The sequence below is a fragment of the Mus musculus genome, chromosome 1 (genome assembly GCF_000001635.26).
Source record: "Mus musculus strain C57BL/6J chromosome 1, GRCm38.p6 C57BL/6J".
NCBI lineage: Eukaryota > Metazoa > Chordata > Mammalia > Rodentia > Muridae > Mus > Mus musculus.
In genome coordinates this window covers 156,062,820-156,083,727 of record NC_000067.6, presented here as the reverse complement: position 1 = coordinate 156,083,727, position 20,908 = coordinate 156,062,820, and the positions used below count along the sequence as shown (strand labels likewise).

Sequence of the window (20,908 nt, the reverse complement as noted above, 5' to 3'; positions counted from 1 at the left end):
CTAAGGCTACTTCCCAGCCAGAGGACCTTCAATTTGTATCGCCCTGGCTCGCTCTGGTCCACGTCCTACTCTGTCACGGCTATCTCCTGGCAAATCCTCCTGATCTCTCCCCATGGTCTCTCTATCTTTTTTCCTGTGGTCCTTCGCATCCTTCTCTCTCCCTGGGACCCCTAGGGGGCTGGGATCCGAAGTCCAACCTTCCCATTTCCTCTGCAATTGTCTGAGAAGCTCTTTATTGACCCAAGGATGGCGGAGAAGAATGTTTACAAAACACCGAGACAAAACCAAAGTCGGCCTCTACCCATCTCTCGGTGTTGATTTCTCACCAACATTTGAATAATACAAGGATAGTCTTTACCCACTGCACAAGAACATCACTCCAACAAAACCCTGTTTACTTCATGCCTACTCCTAGTGAGTCCCAGCCTTCCCAGACTTTTTTAGTTCTCAGGGCCTTGTTCACCAGCCATTTCCCCTCCCCCTTCCTTTTCCTCCCCAATCCACCCCACCCCACCCCCGTGTTTTTCAACCCCTGGACTGCTTCGTTTCTATCAGCACCACCTTCTCTCAGCTTACAGGATTTATCTCGGACTTGTAAGATCAGTAATCAGCAAACACACACACACACACACACACACACACACACACACACACATACACAAGAGCCAGGACTGCTACAGGGAGCAGGAGCTTCAGCTGAAGGAACAATGGGGGCTGAGTAGAAGGTAAATGAAGGTGAACCTGCAGGAAAGTTGGGGAGGGCAGAGCCTTTGACGCTGGTGGTGATGGGAAGTCCTGAGGGGCTCTGGTGGTATGTGATCATGTTTCTCCATGTATTCAGATCTTACACATCCTTCAAGGCACCAAGCAGCCTTACTTGGCTGCCCCATTCCTGAGCTCTCGTCCCAATTCTGGATCCGACCGACCGCAGTGCCCTCCCGACCGCAGTGCCTTCCCATGTATTCCACTCTTCAAGTCTTATTTTGGTAGAAGCTAGTCAACTTAAAACTATGTATCTATTTTCAGGCAGTGCTAGAAAGATGCTGGAGTCACAGGCAGGCACAGGAGGGGCTGAAGAAAGGCCGAACCACAGTGGAAAGCACAGGTCTCACACACAAACCCAGGAAGGCTCGTTAGGAAGCCAGTACACCAGTTCAGCCTGAACTGGCACAGGGGACAGAAGACCAAAGACGACCAAAAGTCTCTGAGATAGTTCAGCCAGAACAGCGTGGCACCTCTGATCAGACTCATGTGCAAATAAATCTCCTGAGACTTTTTTTTTTTTAAAGATTTACTTATTTATTATATGTAAGTACACTGTAGCTGTCCTCAGACATTCCAGAAGAGGGCATCAGATTTCGTTACGGATGGTTGTGAGCCACCATGTGGTTGCTGGGATTTGAACTCCGGACCTTCGGAAGAGCAGTCGGCGCTCTTAACCACTGAGCCATCTCACCAGCCCCAAGACTTTTTTTAAAATGCAAATTCCCACTCCTTAGGCTCTGTGGTGAACAGGAGACACCTTGTTGCAAGCGCAGGCCCACACTGCTGGTTCACAGCCAGGTTAGTAGCAGCGAGGCTGCTTGGTACTTCTAAATGCAGTAGAAGCTGTAAAAGCAATGATAGAGTCTAGCTAGCCTGTATAAAAGACACACAACTCAGGTATTTTCTTTATAAACTCTAAGCCTAGATCAGGCAGATTTTGGAGCTGTTCTAACTTATATCCCAGCCACATGTCCCTTGATATTTGCTGTTTCTCCTGGCCACGTGCTCATGGTCCATCTCCTCATGGCTCCTTCCTCTCCTCTCCATCGCCTCTCTTCTTCATCTTTCCTCTTTGGCCTACATCTGCCTACACCTATCTACTGCCCAATCACAGGCTTTAGCTTTTTACTGACCAATTAACTTGGGGAGGACAGTTACATAGCATCACGTGGTGTACGCGATGATCTCCTCATGGGGTGAGCAACCAGATTTAGTGGGGGGGGGGCAGTGTTTAGTATTTGAATACATAGCTGCACCAGACCAACCCCAACAAGAAGCAGGCTTTCTAAGAGCACCTGGTGGGCAAATGGCACCTTTGAGTGAAGGAATGGGTACCCCTTCATCCAGGTGACCACACAGGATTCAGGGCTTGGTAAGTAGGGTGCAGCTGAGGCCTAGCTGCAGTGGAATCATGACAGATAGGGACAACTTAGAGCAAAATAGTGCCTTTTTCCTGTGGGTATTGAGTTTGAGATAACAGTGGATATCCAAGTGCTGTCGGGAGTAACATTCTCTTCCCAATATCTCTGTCCCTTTTGCTGTCTTACAGGTCATCGCTCCCTTCACTGAATGTAAGTCCTTGAAATCCTCCCTCCATCCTCAAGCCATGAAGCCACCACTGTCCAGCAGGGGTGTGGGTGGGGTCCCCATAGGCCTGGAAGCTCAGAAACCAGTTCTCACTGGCCTGCCAAAGGCCACAATGGCCTGACCCACAGCCTGCCTCTGTCCTGCTCATTTGATTCCAAGAACCAAGACCAGTTTTCCTAGCCTGGTCATGGCCTTCTTGGATCCAGAATGTTGCCTGCCAGCTCTCTCTGGGCTCATGTCCCCAACGTTTCAGAAGCCAATGATATTTGTCCCCAAGAGAGAAGTGATACAGAGCTTGGCTTGTAGGGGGAGCCAGGCTAGGTGCAATTCCAGGCAAATAGGTCAAAGCCTCAGGGCAGTGCCCCATATGCAGAACATGGATAGTGAGTAGCTGTCTCAAAAGGTTAATGTGACGATTCCTGAGGCATTGTGGGAAATGGGGAATACTTAGCATAACTCCCCACAGACAACGCCCTTCTGGTATTTCTTCTTCTAGCTACGAGAGCAGGAAGTCATGAAGGAGGTGAAGACTGAGGAGGAATAATAGGGTTTGTTTTGCAAGCATAAGGACCTGGGTTCAGTCTCCAAAGAGGACCCGAGTCTGCTCCCTAGACCTCACATTTAAAAAGAGTCAGATGTGATGACGGGCATTTGTAATACTAGGATGAGAGTCTGAAATAGGCAAATCCTGGGGCTCCTTGACCATCTAACCTAGCCTCCTTGGCAAGTTCTGGGCTAGTAAGAGGTTTTGTCTGAGAGAGAGAGAGAGAGAGAGAGAGAGAGAGAGAGAGAGAGAGAGAGGAAAGAAGACGGGGGGGGGGTGCATGTCTTTAATCCCAGCATTTGGGAGGCAGAGGAAAGTGAGTTCAAGGCTTGCCTGGTCTACAGACCCAATTCCAGGACAGCTAGAGTAACTTGGAGAAACCCTGTTTCAAAACAAAACAAAATAATAATGATGATGATAGGAACAACACCCACGGTTGTCCTTTGGTCTTCACATCTACCCCATATACACACAGGCACGCATATATACATAACAACAACAACAACAACAATAGTAACAATAGTAACGGAGGAGGCAAAGAGAGAAACCAGGTGACACAAGGAGAAATGGAGCAGTCAGCACTCTCTGTCTTTTCCCTCCTGCAGCGGAGGCCCCCATCCCACTCTGGGTTAAGCATAGCAAGTCCTCTCTGCCCTTCAGGAAACCAATGCGGGCCTGGGTCCACTCAGCTCCTGTCCTCCTGTCTACTGCTGTGCAGAGAATGTGGACCAACTACTCCTCACTTACCGGCATACATCTTTGCAGAGTTTGATGGGGCGCCGGGCGGATGACAGCGGGAACGGTTGTGATCACTGGCGGAATCCTAGCTACAGTGATCCTCCTCTGTATCATTGCTGTCCTGTGCTACTGTAGGCTCCAGGTCAGTACCGTGGGCCTGTGGTCAGAGGCTGGGGGGTTGGGGGGGACACACAGGCAAGCCACTTCTCCTCGATGGGGGCAGAAACTGGAGGCCCACTTTGGAGGCAATAATGCCCAAAGCCATAGAATATGGATATAAGTGAAGGAGGCTGAAAATTGAGCGTGTTCAGAAGGAAACTGTTCATCACCCCCCAGCACAGAGACAGACAGACAGACAGACACGTTTTCTGCACCCCACAGAGGCACCCCAGAATGTCTCCCTTTCACCTCTGAGATGGTGGCCTTGGTAGGAAAGTCACCGCCCTGGGAGACTGAGAACTGCTGAAGCAGCCTCCAACCCTGGCTTTGCGTTCCCTGGCCATGTGTCTCCCTTTCTGCTCCCCCCCCGCCCCCCCCCCCGCCCACCAGGACACACTGAGCAAAAGGGAGAAGCGCTGGCCTGGTGAAGCTGGGAGTCCATGCTTGTGAGATGAGGGTCTCTAGTTCTAAAGCATATTTCCCTTCCCCAACAAAGTGGCCGGCATGAGGTCCCTGGTAAAAGACGGAGGAGGTTTTGTTCCTGTGTACACTCACTAGTGATGGGGGTGGGGGGGAGCTAGACCTCCTCTTAAGCATCCCTTTTCCTCCCCACCCCACCCCCAGTATTACTGCTGCAAGAAGGGCACAGATGGCGAGGATGCTGAGGAGGAAGAGGAAGAGGAGGAACACGGCCTTTCCATCCATCCCCGAGTCCCCGCCTGCAATGCCTGCAGCTCCCACGTCCTGGACGGCAGAGGCGGCCTGGCACCTCTCACCAGCGAGTCCTGCAGCCAGCCGTGTGGGGTGGCCAGCCACTGTACCACTTGCTCCCCTTACCGCACCCCCTTTTACATACGGACAGCTGACATGGTGCCCAACGGGGGTGGAGGCGAGAGGCTCTCCTTCGCCCCTACACACTACAAAGAGGGGGGAACCCCATCCCTCAAGTTGGCAGCACCACAGAATTACCCGGTGACCTGGCCAAGTTCTGGGCATGAGGCCTTCACTAATCCAAGGGCTATTAGTACCGATGTATAATCCTTTCACCCCAATCTGCACACACCCAACACTGCGGTCCCAGCAGGAGCAATGGAGTGTTGGAGGGGACTCTCCAATCGCCCTCTCCCCCAGAAACCATTTCAGTTTCTCTGGCTTCCAGATCAGAGGTACAGTAAGATGTGTACAAGTAAATGCTTGAGGACCAGGGCAGGACCTGTCGCCAGCCCTGTGGCCCAGAGGTAGGGACCTGATAGGTCTGCAATGTCACCAGTTTCTCTCTGGGGATTTTCTCTCTGACAATCAAGCGCTATATGACACCTTCCAATAAGCCCCAAGCCCTTTGCTTTGATGGGTTGTGTAAAGACCAGGGAAAGCTAAGCAAAGGTTAGGGAGGCTTCCAGAGACCTTGGGAGATGAGGTGGGCAGACCTAAAAGAAACGGACACAAAGGGTGAGGCTTAGACATCCCAGAGCTTGAGAGGAGAGAGGAAAGGGCGTTAACGGGGCCCCTCGGGGTTTGCTTGCTAGAATGCACACATGAGCTAGTTTACACTCTGTTATTTACTTGGGTTGCCTGCTCTGATAGGAATATTGAGTTCTGGAAGCACCACATCTGCTAATCTAGTCCCTCCTCATGAAACACATCAAACTGATGCTAAGCGCCACAACACACGACTGCTTATGGGGACTGTAGCAAGAAGAGGCTATATAACCTTGTCTCCCCTTCAAGTCCTTTCTTATGCCCCCCTGCTAGAGAAACTTTTCCAGGTGTCAGTCATTATAGTTCTAGAAGCCCAGGGAACAGATAGATCACATTGATTCGCCCCATCCCTCCATGCCTTGCCACATAGACTCGGCCCTCTGAGGGTGTGCGGATGCCCATTCCTGGGGTGGGGGCTGGCTTCCTCTCATATCCATCACCACCAACAGCCATGTGGCTTTGCCTCCTTCGGGAGCTGCAGAGCAGAAAGGTCCAAGGGACCAACAAGTAAGAAAAATCTGACCCTTTAGCAACTGGACCCAGAGGCAATTCAAGTGGCCAGTCTCCATGGCAACCAGAAGGAGGGAACTGAGGCAATGGTGCCACAGTTAAGTTCCCACACACCTGCATAAGCTCCTCGAGAGGCTGGTGCATCCCATGAGTGTCCATCTATGATGTGACATTATTAACAGGACATTTTATCCCACGAGGGGCTGTGGCCTTCTCATCTGAGTTTTGGGGGGATCTCCTGAAGGTTGGCTGTGTCTTTGTAATTAGATATTATGCTTGCCTCTTGGTAATGAGCTAATTTGCTGTTTCAGATCCCAACACCTCCCACTTTCCATCTAGCAGTGGCCTTATGGGGTTTTGTTTTTTGTTTTGTTTTGCTTAGTTTAGTTTAGTTTTGGGTTTTGTTGTTGTTGTTTTTGGTTTTTTGTTTTTTGGTTTTTTTTTTGTTGTTTTTTTTTTTTTGTATTTTTAGTTCTCCAGTTACCTCCGTGATTCAAGGATCGCTGTCCCCACTTCTAAAAATTAATGCCTGCACATTCCAGAGTCTCGGAATGCTATGGAGGGTGGGCTGGTTTTTCTCCTGAAATCTTGTTGGCTGTTGGTTGGTTGGTCTGACAAAAAGCAGGGTGCATCTTACATGTCCAACTGTAAATAATGAACACAGGGTTAAGAAGCAGGAGACACTCTCTGCTCATGTTCTGTCCACTCCTTAGCTCCTGGGACCAGTCAGGTGTCTTCACTCAGACATCCATTTTTCTCCAGGAACGAAGAGCTTGTCCCTTAGTGTTCCACAAATCTGAGACGTCTTAGACCTGCTCCTCAGCCTCGTCTCTTGCCTTCATCCAGGCCAGGGCTGGGTGGACTCTCCTGCTGACTGATCCTGGGTACAGGGACATTTGTTGTGGGTTAGAAACCACAAAAGGGGTGCTGGGAGGAAGCACGGACAATTAGAAGACAAAATCATTTGAATTGCTGTCGGGGCTAAGGCAGTAGTTCAGTTGATAGAGCTCTTGCCAGGTCTGCACAAAACCTCAAGTCTCCAGCACTGCATAAAAGCCAACTTGGTGGGTACACCTCTATACTGGGGAGGTAGAGGGAGGAAGGTAGTTGTTCAAGGTCATCCCTGGCTACGTAGAAGTTCAAGGTCAACCTGGGGTTCCTGAGACACACACCCCTCTCAAAAACAACAAAAACATTTGTTCAACCCCCTACTGAGCAACCTCAAAAGGCAAGTACTGCCTCTGGGAGCCTCAGCAGGAGAGCTAACCTCCCCCTCTCCCCGGTGCAGAGGGATGGCTCTGCAGTTGTTGTGCACCCAGTCCCGCCCATCTGCTCATCCTGGGCCATGTGCAACCCTTTGATTTGCTGCTGGGCCTGGCAGCTTTCCCCACTTCCTCTCTACCAGCCCAGTGCCTTGCTCTCCTGTGGTCCCACAGCTTCACCCTAGATAACAATGCCATCGTACCCATGCCTTTGGGTAAACCAAGAGAACCCAGCCATCTGTAAGCCACTTTTCTACTATGGGCTCTGGGTATAAAGCACTCTTTGCCTTTGTGTCTCCAGCAGGGCCACAATTCAAAATCTGGATCCCAGGTGTCAGAGGGGACGGGGAATACACACTGCCCTTCAGCCCACATTGTTCAAGGCACAGGTTCCACCCTTGGCTACAGGTCACCTGACCCCCTCACTCTTCACTGTAGCATCATGAGCATCTTCCATCCTTGGGGAAGAGGAGGCTCACCCAACTCGGCTCTTCTGTCCCATTAGCTGCTGAGTCTGTACCATGAGATACAATTTGTCCACTCTTCAAACTGAACCCTAAACAGGCAGAGAAGGGAGGCCCGGGGAATAGCCAGCCCTCTCCACCATCCTTCTCCACATCACTCCGCTCCTCCTGCTGCAGATTTCTTGTCTTGTTGTATCTTTGATAACTTGGAACACAAACCAAGCGAATGTCAAAATAAAGGAGAAATTTTAAGTAGAAACCCCAGAGGGTCTTCCTTCCACTCTTTACCTGGGGGTGGGGCAACTGTGCATGGCTTTAAAATGAATATTCATCTGAACACTGGAAACATCCAAAGTCTTTGCCCTCCCTCTCCTTTTCTGCTCACACATTAACAGAGCTCTCACAAAGCCGGCCCAGCCAGGGGCCCTCTCTGCTGCGTCAGCCATCACAACCTGGGAGCATTTCCTGTGTCTTGAGAAAGGGGGCTTTAAGTGTGCCAGAGATAAGTTCTGGGTTGCAGAGGAAGATACCCCAATTCCATCTCAAGTGACCGGGCAAGGCAAACCTTACTACAGATCAAAACTCCACTACTCCGAAGAGTGAACACACCCAGTCAGGAAGTACCTTTGGTTTTTGTTCTCACTCAAGGGGTGACTCTTTTCCCATTACCTGAGATCCTCGCGGGCCTATTCCGTTGGCTTGTCTGAAAAGAATTAGTGTACAGGAACTGTAGGAGCAAGCGGGAAGGGCTCATTGCTCCAAGAGAGAAAAGGCCCCCTCATAGCTCAGGGCCTTTGCATTCCCAGAAAACAGCAGGGTCTTTGCGTAAACAAATATTTAACGGGGTGGAAAAGCTATTAAAATGCTTGCATAAAAGTCTTACTTAGTGGGAGAGATTAAAAGATGTGACTTTTTTGTCCAAAATACAAACTTCACAGTATTTATTTGGTAGTTCTTAACAGGTGTCCTGCCCAAGATGGTGAACTCACTGCGGGGCAGTTCAGACTCCTGACTTTCCAGGCCTGTAGTTTCTCCTCCTCTCTACTTTTTGAGTCAATTCATTGTTTCATAGACGAGTTAACAGCGTTACACAATCAGCCTTGTGTCTGATGGGAAGGGCGAGAAGGGAGACAGTTGCAGAGCCTATAAAAACAAGAGAGGCTGGAATGGAGGCTAGACAACAGAGAACTAGCTTTGAATGTGAAGGGGAGAGGCCAGGATACAGTAGGGATTATGGTGCCTTTAGTCCAGCACTCTGGAGGCCTAGGCAGGCAGATCTCTGAGTTCCCAGGTAGCCTGGTCTATTGAGCAAGTTCCGGGAAAGCCAGAGCTACTCAGAGGAGCCAGGTCTTTAACATCCAGAAAAACAAGCAAAGGTCAGGGATGCAGTCAACGTGTCTGCCTGTGTGTCACACAAGAGTATGAATGCTTAGCTCTCCCCACCTCAGGGCTATGAGTACAGCTGAGTGGGCCGCAGCTGGTGGCCAGGACATTCCTGTTAAGACCTCTGGCCCCGCCACAGCCCTTCTCTGGTATCACCGGAAGTGTTCAGCGTTGCCTGGGGACCAGCTGGCCTCTGTTCTGCTAGAGGGGCTCACTTCCGAGAACCAACGAGCCTGAAGCACATTTTTGTGGCACTTTACCCCCATTACTCTGGGGGTGCCCTTGTTGGACCCCCGGGGCCCAGGTATAGAGAACACAACCCCCAGAAACACAGCTTGACGATCGATCGCTGTAATAACAAGAGGTTTTTATTCCGACGCGCGTGGGGTTGCTCAATCTCGCAGGGAGAGTCAACCCCGATTGTCTAAAATACAGTTGATCTATACTTTTTGTGAAGGGGCTCACACAGCTATTTTATTATTGGCTAATAAATCAACAGTATAATTTTAATTTGGCAGAAAACTTAGCAATCAGCAAGGTCAAAGCAGTTTGTAGTTTTCCTCAGAATTCAGACTGAGGAGGGGTAGGAAAGTTTTCTCAAGGACGGTCATTTCTGGCAGCTGTGGCCTTTATGTCCACTAGTCTGTCCCTGCAGATAGGGAAGGGGCCGGGTGGTCTTGAATTTGTTTACACTGTCAGGGAAGGGAAGATTCTTTAAGCAGCAGGAGACAGCCAAAGATAGTGGCTGGTGCAGACAGCAAGCTCTGCAAATAACTTTGGTATACATTAATTAAGCTAAAAACTATATTTCACGCCGGGCGTAGTGACACCCGCCTTTGATCCCAGCACTTGGAAGGCAGAGGCAGGCGGATTTCTGAGTTCGAGGCCAGCCTGTTTTACAGAGTGAGTTCCAAGACAACCAGAGCTACACAGAGAAACCCTATCTCGAAAAACCAAAAAAACAAAAACAAACCACCCCCTCAAAACAAACAACAAACTGTATTCCTTTACCCTGAAAGACAGGGCTGCTCTTCAAGCATCTGTTTGGCCTCAAGTTTGGCGGGGGGTGGGGGTGGGGTGGGGTGGGGTGGGGGGCTCGCAACCATCTGGGTTCAGCCTTTCCCTCTCCCACATAGTCTTTGACCTTTTTCGGCCCCAAGCCATTGCTCTGTCCAGACCTAAGCGGGAAGAAGGAAGTGAGAGAAAGAGGCGACGCCCTGTATCGCAGGTGGGAGGACTGGGTGAGAAGGCACCGCCACTTTGGAGGCTAGAGAATGGTGAACGAGCTTTGAATGCCTTTAGTCCCAGCTGGGAGTGAGAGTACGGTGCCTTTAGTCCCAGCACTCAGGAGGCCTAGGCAAGCAGATCTCTGAGCTCGAAGGTAGCCTGGTCTATTGAGCAAGTTTCGGAAAGCCAGAGCAGCTCAGAGAAACCAGGTCTCGAAAGTCCAGACAAACAACCAAAGGTCAGGGATGGGGTCCCTCCAATCAGGGATGGAGAATAGTAACAGACCGGCTCTGCTGAGGCACCTTAGCAACAGAGGCCTGTCTGGCCTCAGCAGACCGTATTTGTTTCAAACAGTGGGACCTTGGGGGAGCAAACACTGCAGGAAAGGGGCATCTATACCAAAGGGGATGGAAATACTTGGAGTTTCCATGGGAACTGGGAAGTTAAATGGAACTTCCCAGGCTACCTGCAAGCCTGCAGTCCCCCCACCCTGCCCCCCACCCCGCCCCCACAACCCCCTGGAGTTGTTTGTTCAGACAAGTCTGTTTTATATCTTTAGAAACTAACTTGCCTGGGCTTTCTGGATGCAGGTGATAGTGGGAGACTTAATTGGCAAAGGGAGTGAGGGGAGAAAGGGCTGGAGGGTCAACTCAGGGGGACAGGGGATTTCAGCAAACCTTAGCCTCTAAGGCTTAGGGGAGCAGAGAGCTCCTTTTTAAGGGTTATCCCAACACTGTGGTGTGCTTATACTCTGTAGATGATCTGCAACATTGCAGTTCAGGAAGTACTTTGATACATTTAAGGAAGGTTGTTTAGGGAACATGTTGATATATTTAGGACAAGCACAATTCTGAGGATTAAGGAGGATGGTTTCTTATCGACTCTTCATTGTTCCCAAAGTGTAGGCCAAAGTGTAGTCCAAAGTGTAGGCCAAGACCCTTGCCTGGACCAAGGACGAAGTCCCACCTCCTTCCATAACCTTCATTCCCACAGTCCTGGGTGTACCAGTCCTTTACCAAAGATGAGCAGACCCCAGGGGGGGGGATATACTTGGTCCAGGCCCCAGGGAAACATTTGGCCATCACACTTCTCTATCTTGTCACCGTGGAACCCTCCTACCACACGCCACCCATGCAGAGTTGGGAGTTGAAAAGCACTGTTGCCCAGAGTTTAAGTGGGTGTGGCAGTTCCTGCCTCCATAGGGATGGTCACAAGATGTGTGGTGGCTGGGTCACCTTGAGTAAGGACCTAAGGTCACCTTCCCTTTGGGGTCTGAAACATAAGGACACAAGTGCCCGAGCAGGTGGTCTCAGGCTCCAGCTCAGGCCTTTGGCTGCCTGTGTCTACTCCTGCTCATCCACATAGGGACGGCCGGAGGCTTTTGCCTTGACCCAGGGTTCTTTGACCTATTGGGAATTGCATTTAGTCCTAAAACTAACAAAAGAGCGCTCTCCTCCAGAGGATTGTGTTCTGTGTCAAATAAACATCTTAAAACTAAACTAGTGGGCCGGGAAGTGGTGGCGCAGGCCTTTTATCCCAGCACTTGGGCGGCAGAGGCAGGTGGATTTCTGAGTTCGAGCCAGCCTGGTCTACAGAGTGAGTTCTAGGACAGCCAGGACTACACAGACACAGAGAAACCCTGTCTTGAAAAAACAAAAACAACAACAAAAAAACCAACCTAAACTAGAACCCTCACCGTGATCTTCTAAGGTCCTCTGAACACCCAAGAGTTCCAGATGAAGAAGATGCAGACCTCCAGCCTCTGGCTACTGAGAACCTCCCGGCCCTATTCCTCCTTGACCTGAGTCCCTCCTCCCTTCCTCTCGGCCCTCAGCCCTACCGCTAAGGAGGCTGAGTCAGGAACTGGTAGCAACTAATGGAGAACCTTAAAAGGAAAAAAAATAGGGCTAGGCAGCACAGTTTGTATGAATTCAAAAGTATTTTCTTTTTGTAGTGGCAAAAGAAAAAAAATGTCACACAAAATATGCATTTTAAGCCAATTTGAAGTGCACATAGGATCCCATGGCATGAACTTACAGTGTCCAACGGCCATTACCACTAGCCTTCCAACATTTCTGATGGCTCCTAAAACTCGGTTGTTTTTTTGTTGTTGTTTTTTGGTTTTTGGTTTTTCCAGACAGGGTTTCTCTGTGTAGCCCTGGCTGTCCTGGAACTCACTCTGTAGACCAGCCTGGCCTCGAACTCAGAAATCTGCCTGCCTCTGCTTCCCAAGTGCTGGGATTAAAGGCGTGCACCATCATGCCCGGCTGGTTAAGTCACTCATGTTAGAATTACCTTACTTAGCTCTTCAAAACAAGCTTTAAGCTAGGTTTATTCTGCCTGTCCTGGCAGAAGAATGGAGCCCTGTAAGCTCAAAGCAAGGCTGGATGAGATGTGTCTTTATCTCTACTCCCCACATGAAATCTTCTAAGATAAACCCTGCTCCAAGTACATTCCAAAGGAAAAAAAGGCCGGAAGATAGCTTTGCAACCTACCCTGAGAGACGGCGTGGGGAGACCTGAGCAGGCAGCATACCGAAGATAAGAAAAGGGAGTTCGCAATGGAGAGACTCAGCCATGGGTATGGGACCAAGACACAAGACGTGGTCAGAAAACAAGAAAACTCCCAGCTGGGAGTGCCCGGCTGTTTGCCAGACAGTGGTGGGATGGGATTACTTTCCCCCAGCCTGCGAACACACAGATCCTGAGTTGTGGGGTGGGTGGCAGAGGACTCAAGCAGGCCACAACATAAGGGTGCCCAGGCAAAAGACATCCATTAGTATCCACATACGACTATCTCACTTCCCACTGCCCCCTACAGACTTCTGTCTAGCAATCTGTGCCCCAGACCCCCTCCTTATAGTTCCCAGACTGACAGAGTAGAGGACTAACCAGGAACCAATCGTAGGTCCTCTGTAAGAACAGCGAGTGCTCCTAAGCCCTGGACCATCTCTCTAGCCCCCAGCTTCTCTATTTTTGTTGTTTGCAGATTTTAGCGTCAACCCAAATGAGAGCTTGAGATGACATCTCAAGAAATAATCCCATAGCATTGCTAAATTAACAACTCATCTGGCTTGTTGTTGTTTTTTTTTTTTTAATTTTAAATTACTTTACTTTGATTTACATGCGTGTGTGTGTGTGTGTGTGTGTTTGCTCGCGAGCACGCACGCACGCACTCTCACACATAAGGGTGTCAGGTCCCCTGGAGCTGGAGTTAGACAGTTGTGAGTCATCAAATGTGCTCGATAGGAATTGAACTAGAATGTCTGCTAGAAGAGCAGAGAGCAGTCTCAGCCACTGAGTCATTCCTGCAACCTGAGAGTTCACACGTCCACCACTCGCAGCACCACCGCTGCTGGCCGGTCTGCTGAAGGCTATCTGAATAGCAGGGCTTAGGGATTGTTTGTTTTGTTTTGTTTGTTGCTGTGTTTAATCTTCTCAACGTTGAATGTATTATATAGAAACTCGACTACTACCAGTTTGTGTTTGGCGGTACATATGTAATTTCCTATCCTTTTAACTTAAACACTCAAAAATAAAACCACCACCACATGGCTCCTCTACTGTAGGTAACTGGACAGGGTTTAAGAAGCCCCATTCTCGCCAGGCAGTAATCCCAGCACTTGGAAGGCAGAGGCAGGCAGATCTCTGAGTTCGAGGCCAGCCTGGTCTACAGAGTGAGTTCCAGGACAGCCAGGGTTACACAGAGAAACCCTGTCTGGAATAAAACAAACAAACAAACAAAAAAAGAAGCCCCATTCTCTGCAAGCAAACTCATCTGCACTGTGGCTAGCCAAATGCTCTTAAGATATACTAACTCTTGAAAATACATTTTCCTAAGTTACAAGAATCAAATAGGAAATTAGTCAAGAAACACTTTGGCCCAAGCTGAGGAAGACAGCGGCGTGCAGCACTAGATTCTGAGCATCGAGGGACTGGAGAGGGGGTGGATCCTAGGGTTCTATCTACCCACTAATTCAGGTTCGGCAACATCCTCAGAGCAAACTTTTCTTTTGTTCTGGTGTGTGTGTCTATCCATCTGTCTGTCTGTCTGTCTGTCCTTCCTCAGGCACAGTCCACCTTGTTATTTGAGGCCCAGAGCGTGTCAAGTAGTTAGGGTGGCTGGCTCTCAAAGCCCCAGGGATTTTGTGTGTCCCTTGCTTCCGCCATGCTGGGTAACAAGCCTGTGCCTCTACACCCAGCTTTTTAAAACAAAACAAAACCGGGTGTTGTCAAGATGGAACTCAGGTGCCTGTTCTTCCAAGGCAGGCTTTTACCGAGCTATCAACCCAGCTCTGAAAATGATGTGTGTGTGTGTGTGTGTGTGTGATTCCTGGGTGTAAAGATTCAGTCATTTGCAGGAAGCCCAACTTGTTATGCGGATGCAGGAATCCAATTTCTGCTCCTCAGGTTTGTGCACTTTATTAAGCCATCTCTTGAGCCTCTAAATTCGAGTTTTAAATACAAACCACCTTCCTACTTTCCAACATACAAGATGCTGGACACCCCACCCACACTTAATACATCCCCAGTCAGCAAGCCTCATGTTTGGACCACTCCCAAGGCTGTGCTCACTCTTCCCCTGGTCAAGAGAGAGCCAGGTGGGGGTAAATGCCCCACAGCCACTGCCAAGGGTGGTGGAGGAGTCCAGCACACCGCCTGCATGGCCCCTCGTCCCTGACAGCCGCAACACCACCCGATGCTTCAGAATCCTTTTGACTCTTCCCACCACTAACAACCGCACACCCATTTTCATAAATTCTTTATTTTGGAAATTTTAGTAAAAAATCAGTCAGGAAAAATTGAAGAGATTTATTGTATAGTAATCAGACAATTGATTTGAATAAGGCACATTCAACATCATCACTATGGAAATGAATGCAAAAAGCAGTTATGGTGATTTGGTAAGTTTGACAAGCCATTACATTTGTAAATATATAAAGGCAAAACTCTATGGGGTTAAGAAATCTTTGTTAGAGAAAGTAAGAGTGTTGGTGAAAATCATTTTTGCTGCACTACTCTCGTGTTCACAGGCTGCATCTGTCTGTCATAGCCAACATCCGTGCTCACAGTGCTCCTGTCTTTAACAAGACTGTGGACCAAAGGCTGTGAGACAAAGCTGTACCATCAGCCACAGTGATTGGGGGTGGGGGTGGGGCACATAAGCCAATGGGAAGGGTACTGAGCCTCACTACTCCCCCTAAGCCTGCGGACTTCCAGGTAAAAGTTACTAAAATTAGTTCAGTGTTAAGAACTCTCTAGAGCTTTTCTGACAATCTCTGAGTGGTGCCCAGAAGAACCCTAAATTTTACCTGAAAGGGAAAGAAAGACCCAAGTCTAAAGACAGTTTCTATTTCCCCTGCTTGCTTCTAAGACTTGGTATTACTCAAGAAGGGATTCCTAGTTAAAAACAAACAAAAAAAACCCCACCACCAATAAAAAACATACACACACAGGCAAATTATCACAAAGAATTACAACACACATAAAAGGCTGGAAAACTGAATATGAAAAGCAATGGTCTAGAAGACAGTACACGGGATAATAGGCTGGTGTGGCGGCACACTACCGTAATCCCATCCTGTAAGAGCCCGAGGCTTGAGAATCATTACTTTGGACTGTGTAGAGACTCGGTATCAAAACCAGAAAATTACTTGTTCTGACCCCAAACTAACATACTGCTTCTTTTCAAAATGACTTTTAAGAGGTCTGGGATATAGGTTAGTGGTAGGGCACTTTCCTTGAATGTTAAGGCCCTGAGTTTTGAAACAGAGGATAGAAAAAAAAAAAGCAACAACAACTGACAAGTCTCACTCAGCTGATTGCACTTATGACAAAAGGAAAAGTGTATTTTTACAAGGTAAGTAGTAAAAAAACCAAAAATAATTGAAAAATAATAAATTTCTAAAATGTATTATATCCTAAATTTGTGTTGACAGGAAACTATGTAAGGCTGTCGTTTTACATAGTTTTAATGAGGAAACGATTGCTTTCCACTTGTGATCTGAGCCACTGACATAGACTGTGCACAAATACTGTAGACATTCCTCTAGAGTCTGAGGTAGCATGGGTCAAAGGCCAACATGACAGTCTGCAAGGCACCTTTTGACGCGATTTGATGTGGTTTTACGCGATGTAATGCTAGTGGCTAAGAGCTTACATGAAAGTTGGATATGATGGCACACACCTGTAGCCTCGGCACTCAGCACACGGAGGTAGGAGAAATTACTCTAAGTTCAAAGTCAGCCTATGCTACAGAGTAAACACCAGGCCAGACATGGCTATGTGACAAGCCACTAGCATTCAAAACAAATAAGTCTAGAAATACAGAAGAAAAAAAATTCAAAAATGGCAAATGGATTTTTCTTCAATCCCTGTGTTTTACAATGAGTTGACAGAAAAATTCCATTCACTATGCTTAAACTTTGTGTAGGGTCTTTTCTGAAATCTATATCAGGATTCCTTCAAAATCCCAAATACATACTGTTTCATGTGTGCCCCCATACTTAACTTACTTAACACCAAAGGTTGTGGCCAAAGCCATCTTGTGGGAAATATTTTCAGATCACCTCTCACCCGTGTCTCTGTGATCCATTTAACTACCAATAGACATCTTCTTAGTGTTTCCTAAAATCCCTTTAGACTCAGGTTGCTTAATGTCTTAAGTGTATACATGATCTCTTAGCAGCAGATGACCCAAAACTGAGTGCAAGATTCCAAGGGCTTTTCCCATCCATGTAAAGGAACAGACCTTTTGTGGGTCAAGATCATTTTACTAGAGTTTTACTTTCAGAGTTCACGTACTGATTAACAGCTTATTGGCCCCAGTCTGAAATCATGGGATGTAGCTTAACAACGGATATTGGCCATGATTCCTCTTTCTGTTCCCTACAGGAGACCTTCCCCTTGTGTTTATCAAGTTCCTTTCCTGACGGCATTTCTAACTAGCTGAGGACCTCAAGTCTTTTCTGAAAGAACACAGACAACAGTGAGATTCCAGCAGGGGAGGACAGGAAAGATCCACAGAAAGGGACAAAAGCTCACGGCCCTGCCCTACACCCTCCAGTAGCAGCTCATCTGCAGGTCTCTGTCGCCCTGAACAACAGAACTTCCTGTTACTCCTCAGCTTTAACCCTTTCATGTCTTCCTATCCTTCCTACTCTAGAATGCACTTTCACTTCATCAATGGCTTTCAAACTTCTCTGTGAAACTCAGCTCCACTGAAATCCTAACAGAGAACCCCAAACCCAGCAGCCAAGAGCAGGCATGATTCACAGGAAGGAGGGGCTGCTGGGTAGGCAAAGACAAGTGACATGGCCAAGGGGGATTTTTTCATTTCTGGTGATTACTAACAATTTCGTCATTGAGTCCAATGCTTGGGAAGGTTCTTTTTTGAGCACAGCTGTTCTGGCCTCAGCTCACTAACGGAACAGAAGCACACACACACCAGGCTCTTAGGTAGGTTTGGAGGGTTGAATTCTAGTTTTCTGTTTTCACCTACTCAAAGTGCAAATCTGTGTAAGACACAATCAACCCACAAGTGTATTATTAAAGTGAGTATTAAGGCCAGGCAGTGATGCTGCACGCCTTTAACCCCAGCACTTAGGAGGCAGAGGCAGGCAGATTTCTGAGTTCGAGGCCAGCCTGGTCTACAAAGTGAGTTCCAGGACAGCCAGAGCTACACAGAGAAACCCTGCCTCAGAAAAAAACAACAAAAAAAAGTGAATATTAAAAAGCACTTAATATGTAGTAGAAGAGTTCTCTAAAATCATTTACATGACACCTCGTCCAGGTCCAAGCACTGCCCTAGAGGCTGGTGAGAGTCCTTGCAGGCAGCAGTGGGGCTGCAGTTCCCCGGAGAATCAGATCTTCCTGTGCAAAACAATTCTATTCTACTGATGTGCTGGACACTTAAACAATACATCATGTTGTATTTTAACCCTGATTGGCTTTAAAAAACAAAGAAAAACATCAGGCCAATTGTTAGTTTTATCAAAGTTCAGACTAGAAAGATTTTTTAAAAGTCAAAGAAAAAAAGCTTCTTTTCTAACACAGTGACGGCCTCCCAGCTGTTTCCTCTCACATGCCAGTCACCTCCTAGCGGGACAGAGCCCTGAGACATGGCCCTTCCATGTCACCTCTGTGACTGGCTTCACAAAAGGCAGCCTCGCTCTTCTATGTTCCTGACGGGCTGGACGGGCAGCACCAGGTGGGAGATGCGGCTCCAGAGCCCACTCAGTTTGTCTGAGTCCATGTGGCTGTAGGAGGTGGGGCTCTCAGAGTTGGTGAACTTAGCCCAGAGTAAATCCCTCACCTTTTCTTCTATTTCCCTGGGGCTTACACTTGCTTCTAACGTTTCCTCCTCCAGCAGGACTGTCAGGACAAGTGCCACATCTTTAAAGGCGGCGTTCTCATGGTCACAGTACTTGTAGAAGATCAGGGTGGAGCCGGCAGGAAGGGATTCGAAGTGGTGGACCACAGCAGCCTTGTGGCCATTCTCAAACCCATCGCTAAGCTCCAAGTCAACCAGCAGCTTGACTGTGTCACTGTCCTGCAGGGCCCTTTCGGCTCCGTCTATGGAGACGGCAGTCACCTTCTGGGAAGAGGTGTAGGCGTTGGCAACATGGTAGCTCAGGCACTTGAGGGTCTCCTTGCCCTCTCGAGCAGCTGTGAAGATGATGGTGGCCGGCTCACTGGGGTTCGAGGCATTGAGGTGCTTCTGGAGAAACTTACGTCCTCGCTGCCACAGGAAGGAACTCTGACCTGGAAATTTCTCCTTCAGTTGGCCAAACTGAGCCAGGAAGGCCTCCAAAGCCGGGTTCTGGGGCACCTGCTGGGCTGGGGAAGAATAGTAGCTGTTGACGGAGCTTAGCACAACAGCCACGATCAGGCAGCCGAGAAACACGGAACCTGTCAGATGAGAAAATAACAGAAAATGAGGAGCATGAGTCAGAAACAATGCTTGTGGAAAGTGGAAATGAAGCAGTTTCCTATCCAGTGTTACTGGCAATGCCCAGTTCCTTTGTCTGACTCTTCTATATTTTCACACCTCTAATAGAAGCTGAGGCAGGAAGATTGTCATAAATTTGAGGTCAGTCTGGTCTATACAGCAAGAAATAAAACAAAAAGTCTAACAGAAATACCTTCTTTAATCTCTTAAAGCTATCTGGAGATATAATATCTGTGTCAAAGTTATTTATATACTTTGTCATAGTCAATGATCCATTTGAAAGTGAGTCATGTGAACTTTCTCCCACATTCTCCAAGTATACAGTAGCTAGAACAGACCACTCTGTAATTAAAACTTAAAAATGACCAAGACGGGGTGGTAGATCCTATAAATCTCAGCACGTGGGAGGGCCGTGATGCCGCCTTACATAGTGAGATTCGTTCTCAAAGGGGAAAAGAAACAACAAACAACTTAAACATGCAATCTGAGAGGTTAGCAGCCTCTGACTGAAAAGGCAGTTTCTGGAGGCTGAGGCGGGAATCCTGCCACGTGGCTGAGGTTAGCCTGGGCTGCACAGTGAATCCCAGGTCGGTAAGGCTTACAGACCACAGCTCTGCCTCAACAAAGCAAAACAAAACAAAAGGCAGCTTCGTTTCTTATCTTCTGTATAGTGTTTTCTACTGCTAGCATGGTAGCTCAGTGGTATGGCACTTGCTGAGTGTGCCCCAGGCCCTTAGGCCCCCACTGGGGTCGGGGTGAGGGAGAAGCAGTACATTTCTGACCATGAGGATTTCTAAATATATATGTACATATAATTAGTTAATATTATATCATATATTAATATTATATAATATTTAATTATATATATATAATTAAATTTGCATAAACAACATAGCTTTCTGTGCATTTTCTTTAAAGATCTACAAATGACGTAAACCAACTGTAACAAACCAGGTTTGTTCTCACCATAGGTCCAGAGACTCTTTTTATCAGTCTTTCTCAATGTATCCTGTGCAACCTCTTGCTTTTCCTTCACCAACTCTGTCTCCTCTTCATGACTTCCAGCCTCTAGAGTTAGAAGGGACATTAGAGACAGTACACTGTAAGCGTGGGCAGTATCATTTACCTCTTACCTGGTTACAGGACAGACAGGATGCCTACACTTTTGCAAATTTTCCCTTTATGAAAACCAAAGTCGTTGGTTAGCTCATCTCACCATATCAGGTTCTTTCCCACACAAACACTCCATTTGGAACACAGTTTTATTTTTTATGATGAACCTCTACAATGGTGGAATTGTGATAGTAGATAATGGTCCATCCAGTCATATTCGTCATTCATTCATCCATCTACTTTCTCATTCAAAAGCTATTCATAAAGTTGTTGCTATGGGTATGATGCCAGAGAATGCACTGAAAGAAGTGAGCCAAGTGCTTCCTATATAGACTATTGTGATGGAAACACACAGGACACATTAGGTATCAGGGATTTGCAGAGGGACGTAAATGATCAACTCAGTCGATGCTTGGATGCTATGCCTTGGCACTAGAAGACAGGCATTTCAGACAGAGCTCTTCAGAGCACTGAAAGTACTGGGCTTGATAGCAGATGTCTGCTCTCCTGCATCTCAGGAGGCTGAGGCAGGAGGATCACTGTGAGTGTGAGGCCAGCTTAGGCTACAGAGTAAGATATTATTTCAAAACAAGAGCAACAACAAAAACTATGTGTGTATGTACTCTCACTGATTTATACACACCCACCTGCTGATTTACATAAGATTTTGCTTTCCAAAAGACAAAACATTCAAAGTTTGAAGTAATAATTCATAAGAAATGAGAATA

At 47.8% G+C, this 20,908-nt stretch overlaps 2 protein-coding genes across 12 annotated transcripts in view; one reads left to right on the top strand and one right to left on the bottom strand.

Moving 5' to 3' along the window:
• Fam163a (family with sequence similarity 163, member A) overlaps window positions 1-7,772 on the top strand; it is a 129,498-nt gene extending 121,726 nt beyond the window's left edge. For 2 of the 4 annotated variants that reach the window (XM_017321283.2, XM_017321282.2), the window contains exons 3-5: window positions 2,315-2,336; window positions 3,662-3,776; window positions 4,418-7,772. In XM_017321283.2, coding sequence (XP_017176772.1) covers window positions 3,684-3,776; window positions 4,418-4,831 — 507 coding nt within the window. In that variant the 5' untranslated portion in view covers window positions 2,315-2,336; window positions 3,662-3,683 and the 3' untranslated portion in view covers window positions 4,832-7,772. Of the gene's footprint in view, window positions 1-2,314; window positions 2,337-3,556; window positions 3,777-4,417 lie in introns of all 4 variants that reach the window. The other 2 variants (XM_017321284.2, NM_177838.3) reach the window with 2 other exon arrangements.
• Window positions 7,773-14,866: 7,094 nt separating this feature from the next.
• The window catches only part of Tor1aip2 (torsin A interacting protein 2), a 33,198-nt gene continuing 27,156 nt past the window's right edge, over window positions 14,867-20,908 (bottom strand). For 5 of the 8 annotated variants that reach the window (XM_030254004.1, XM_006529589.3, XM_011248003.1 and 2 more), the window contains 2 exons: window positions 20,034-20,135; window positions 14,910-19,027 (listed from right to left, as the gene is read on the bottom strand). In XM_030254004.1, coding sequence (XP_030109864.1) covers window positions 18,270-19,027; window positions 20,034-20,135 — 860 coding nt within the window. In that variant the 3' untranslated portion in view covers window positions 14,910-18,269. Of the gene's footprint in view, window positions 19,028-20,033; window positions 20,136-20,908 lie in introns of all 8 variants that reach the window. The other 3 variants (NM_172843.4, NM_001358627.1, NM_001358626.1) reach the window with 1 other exon arrangement.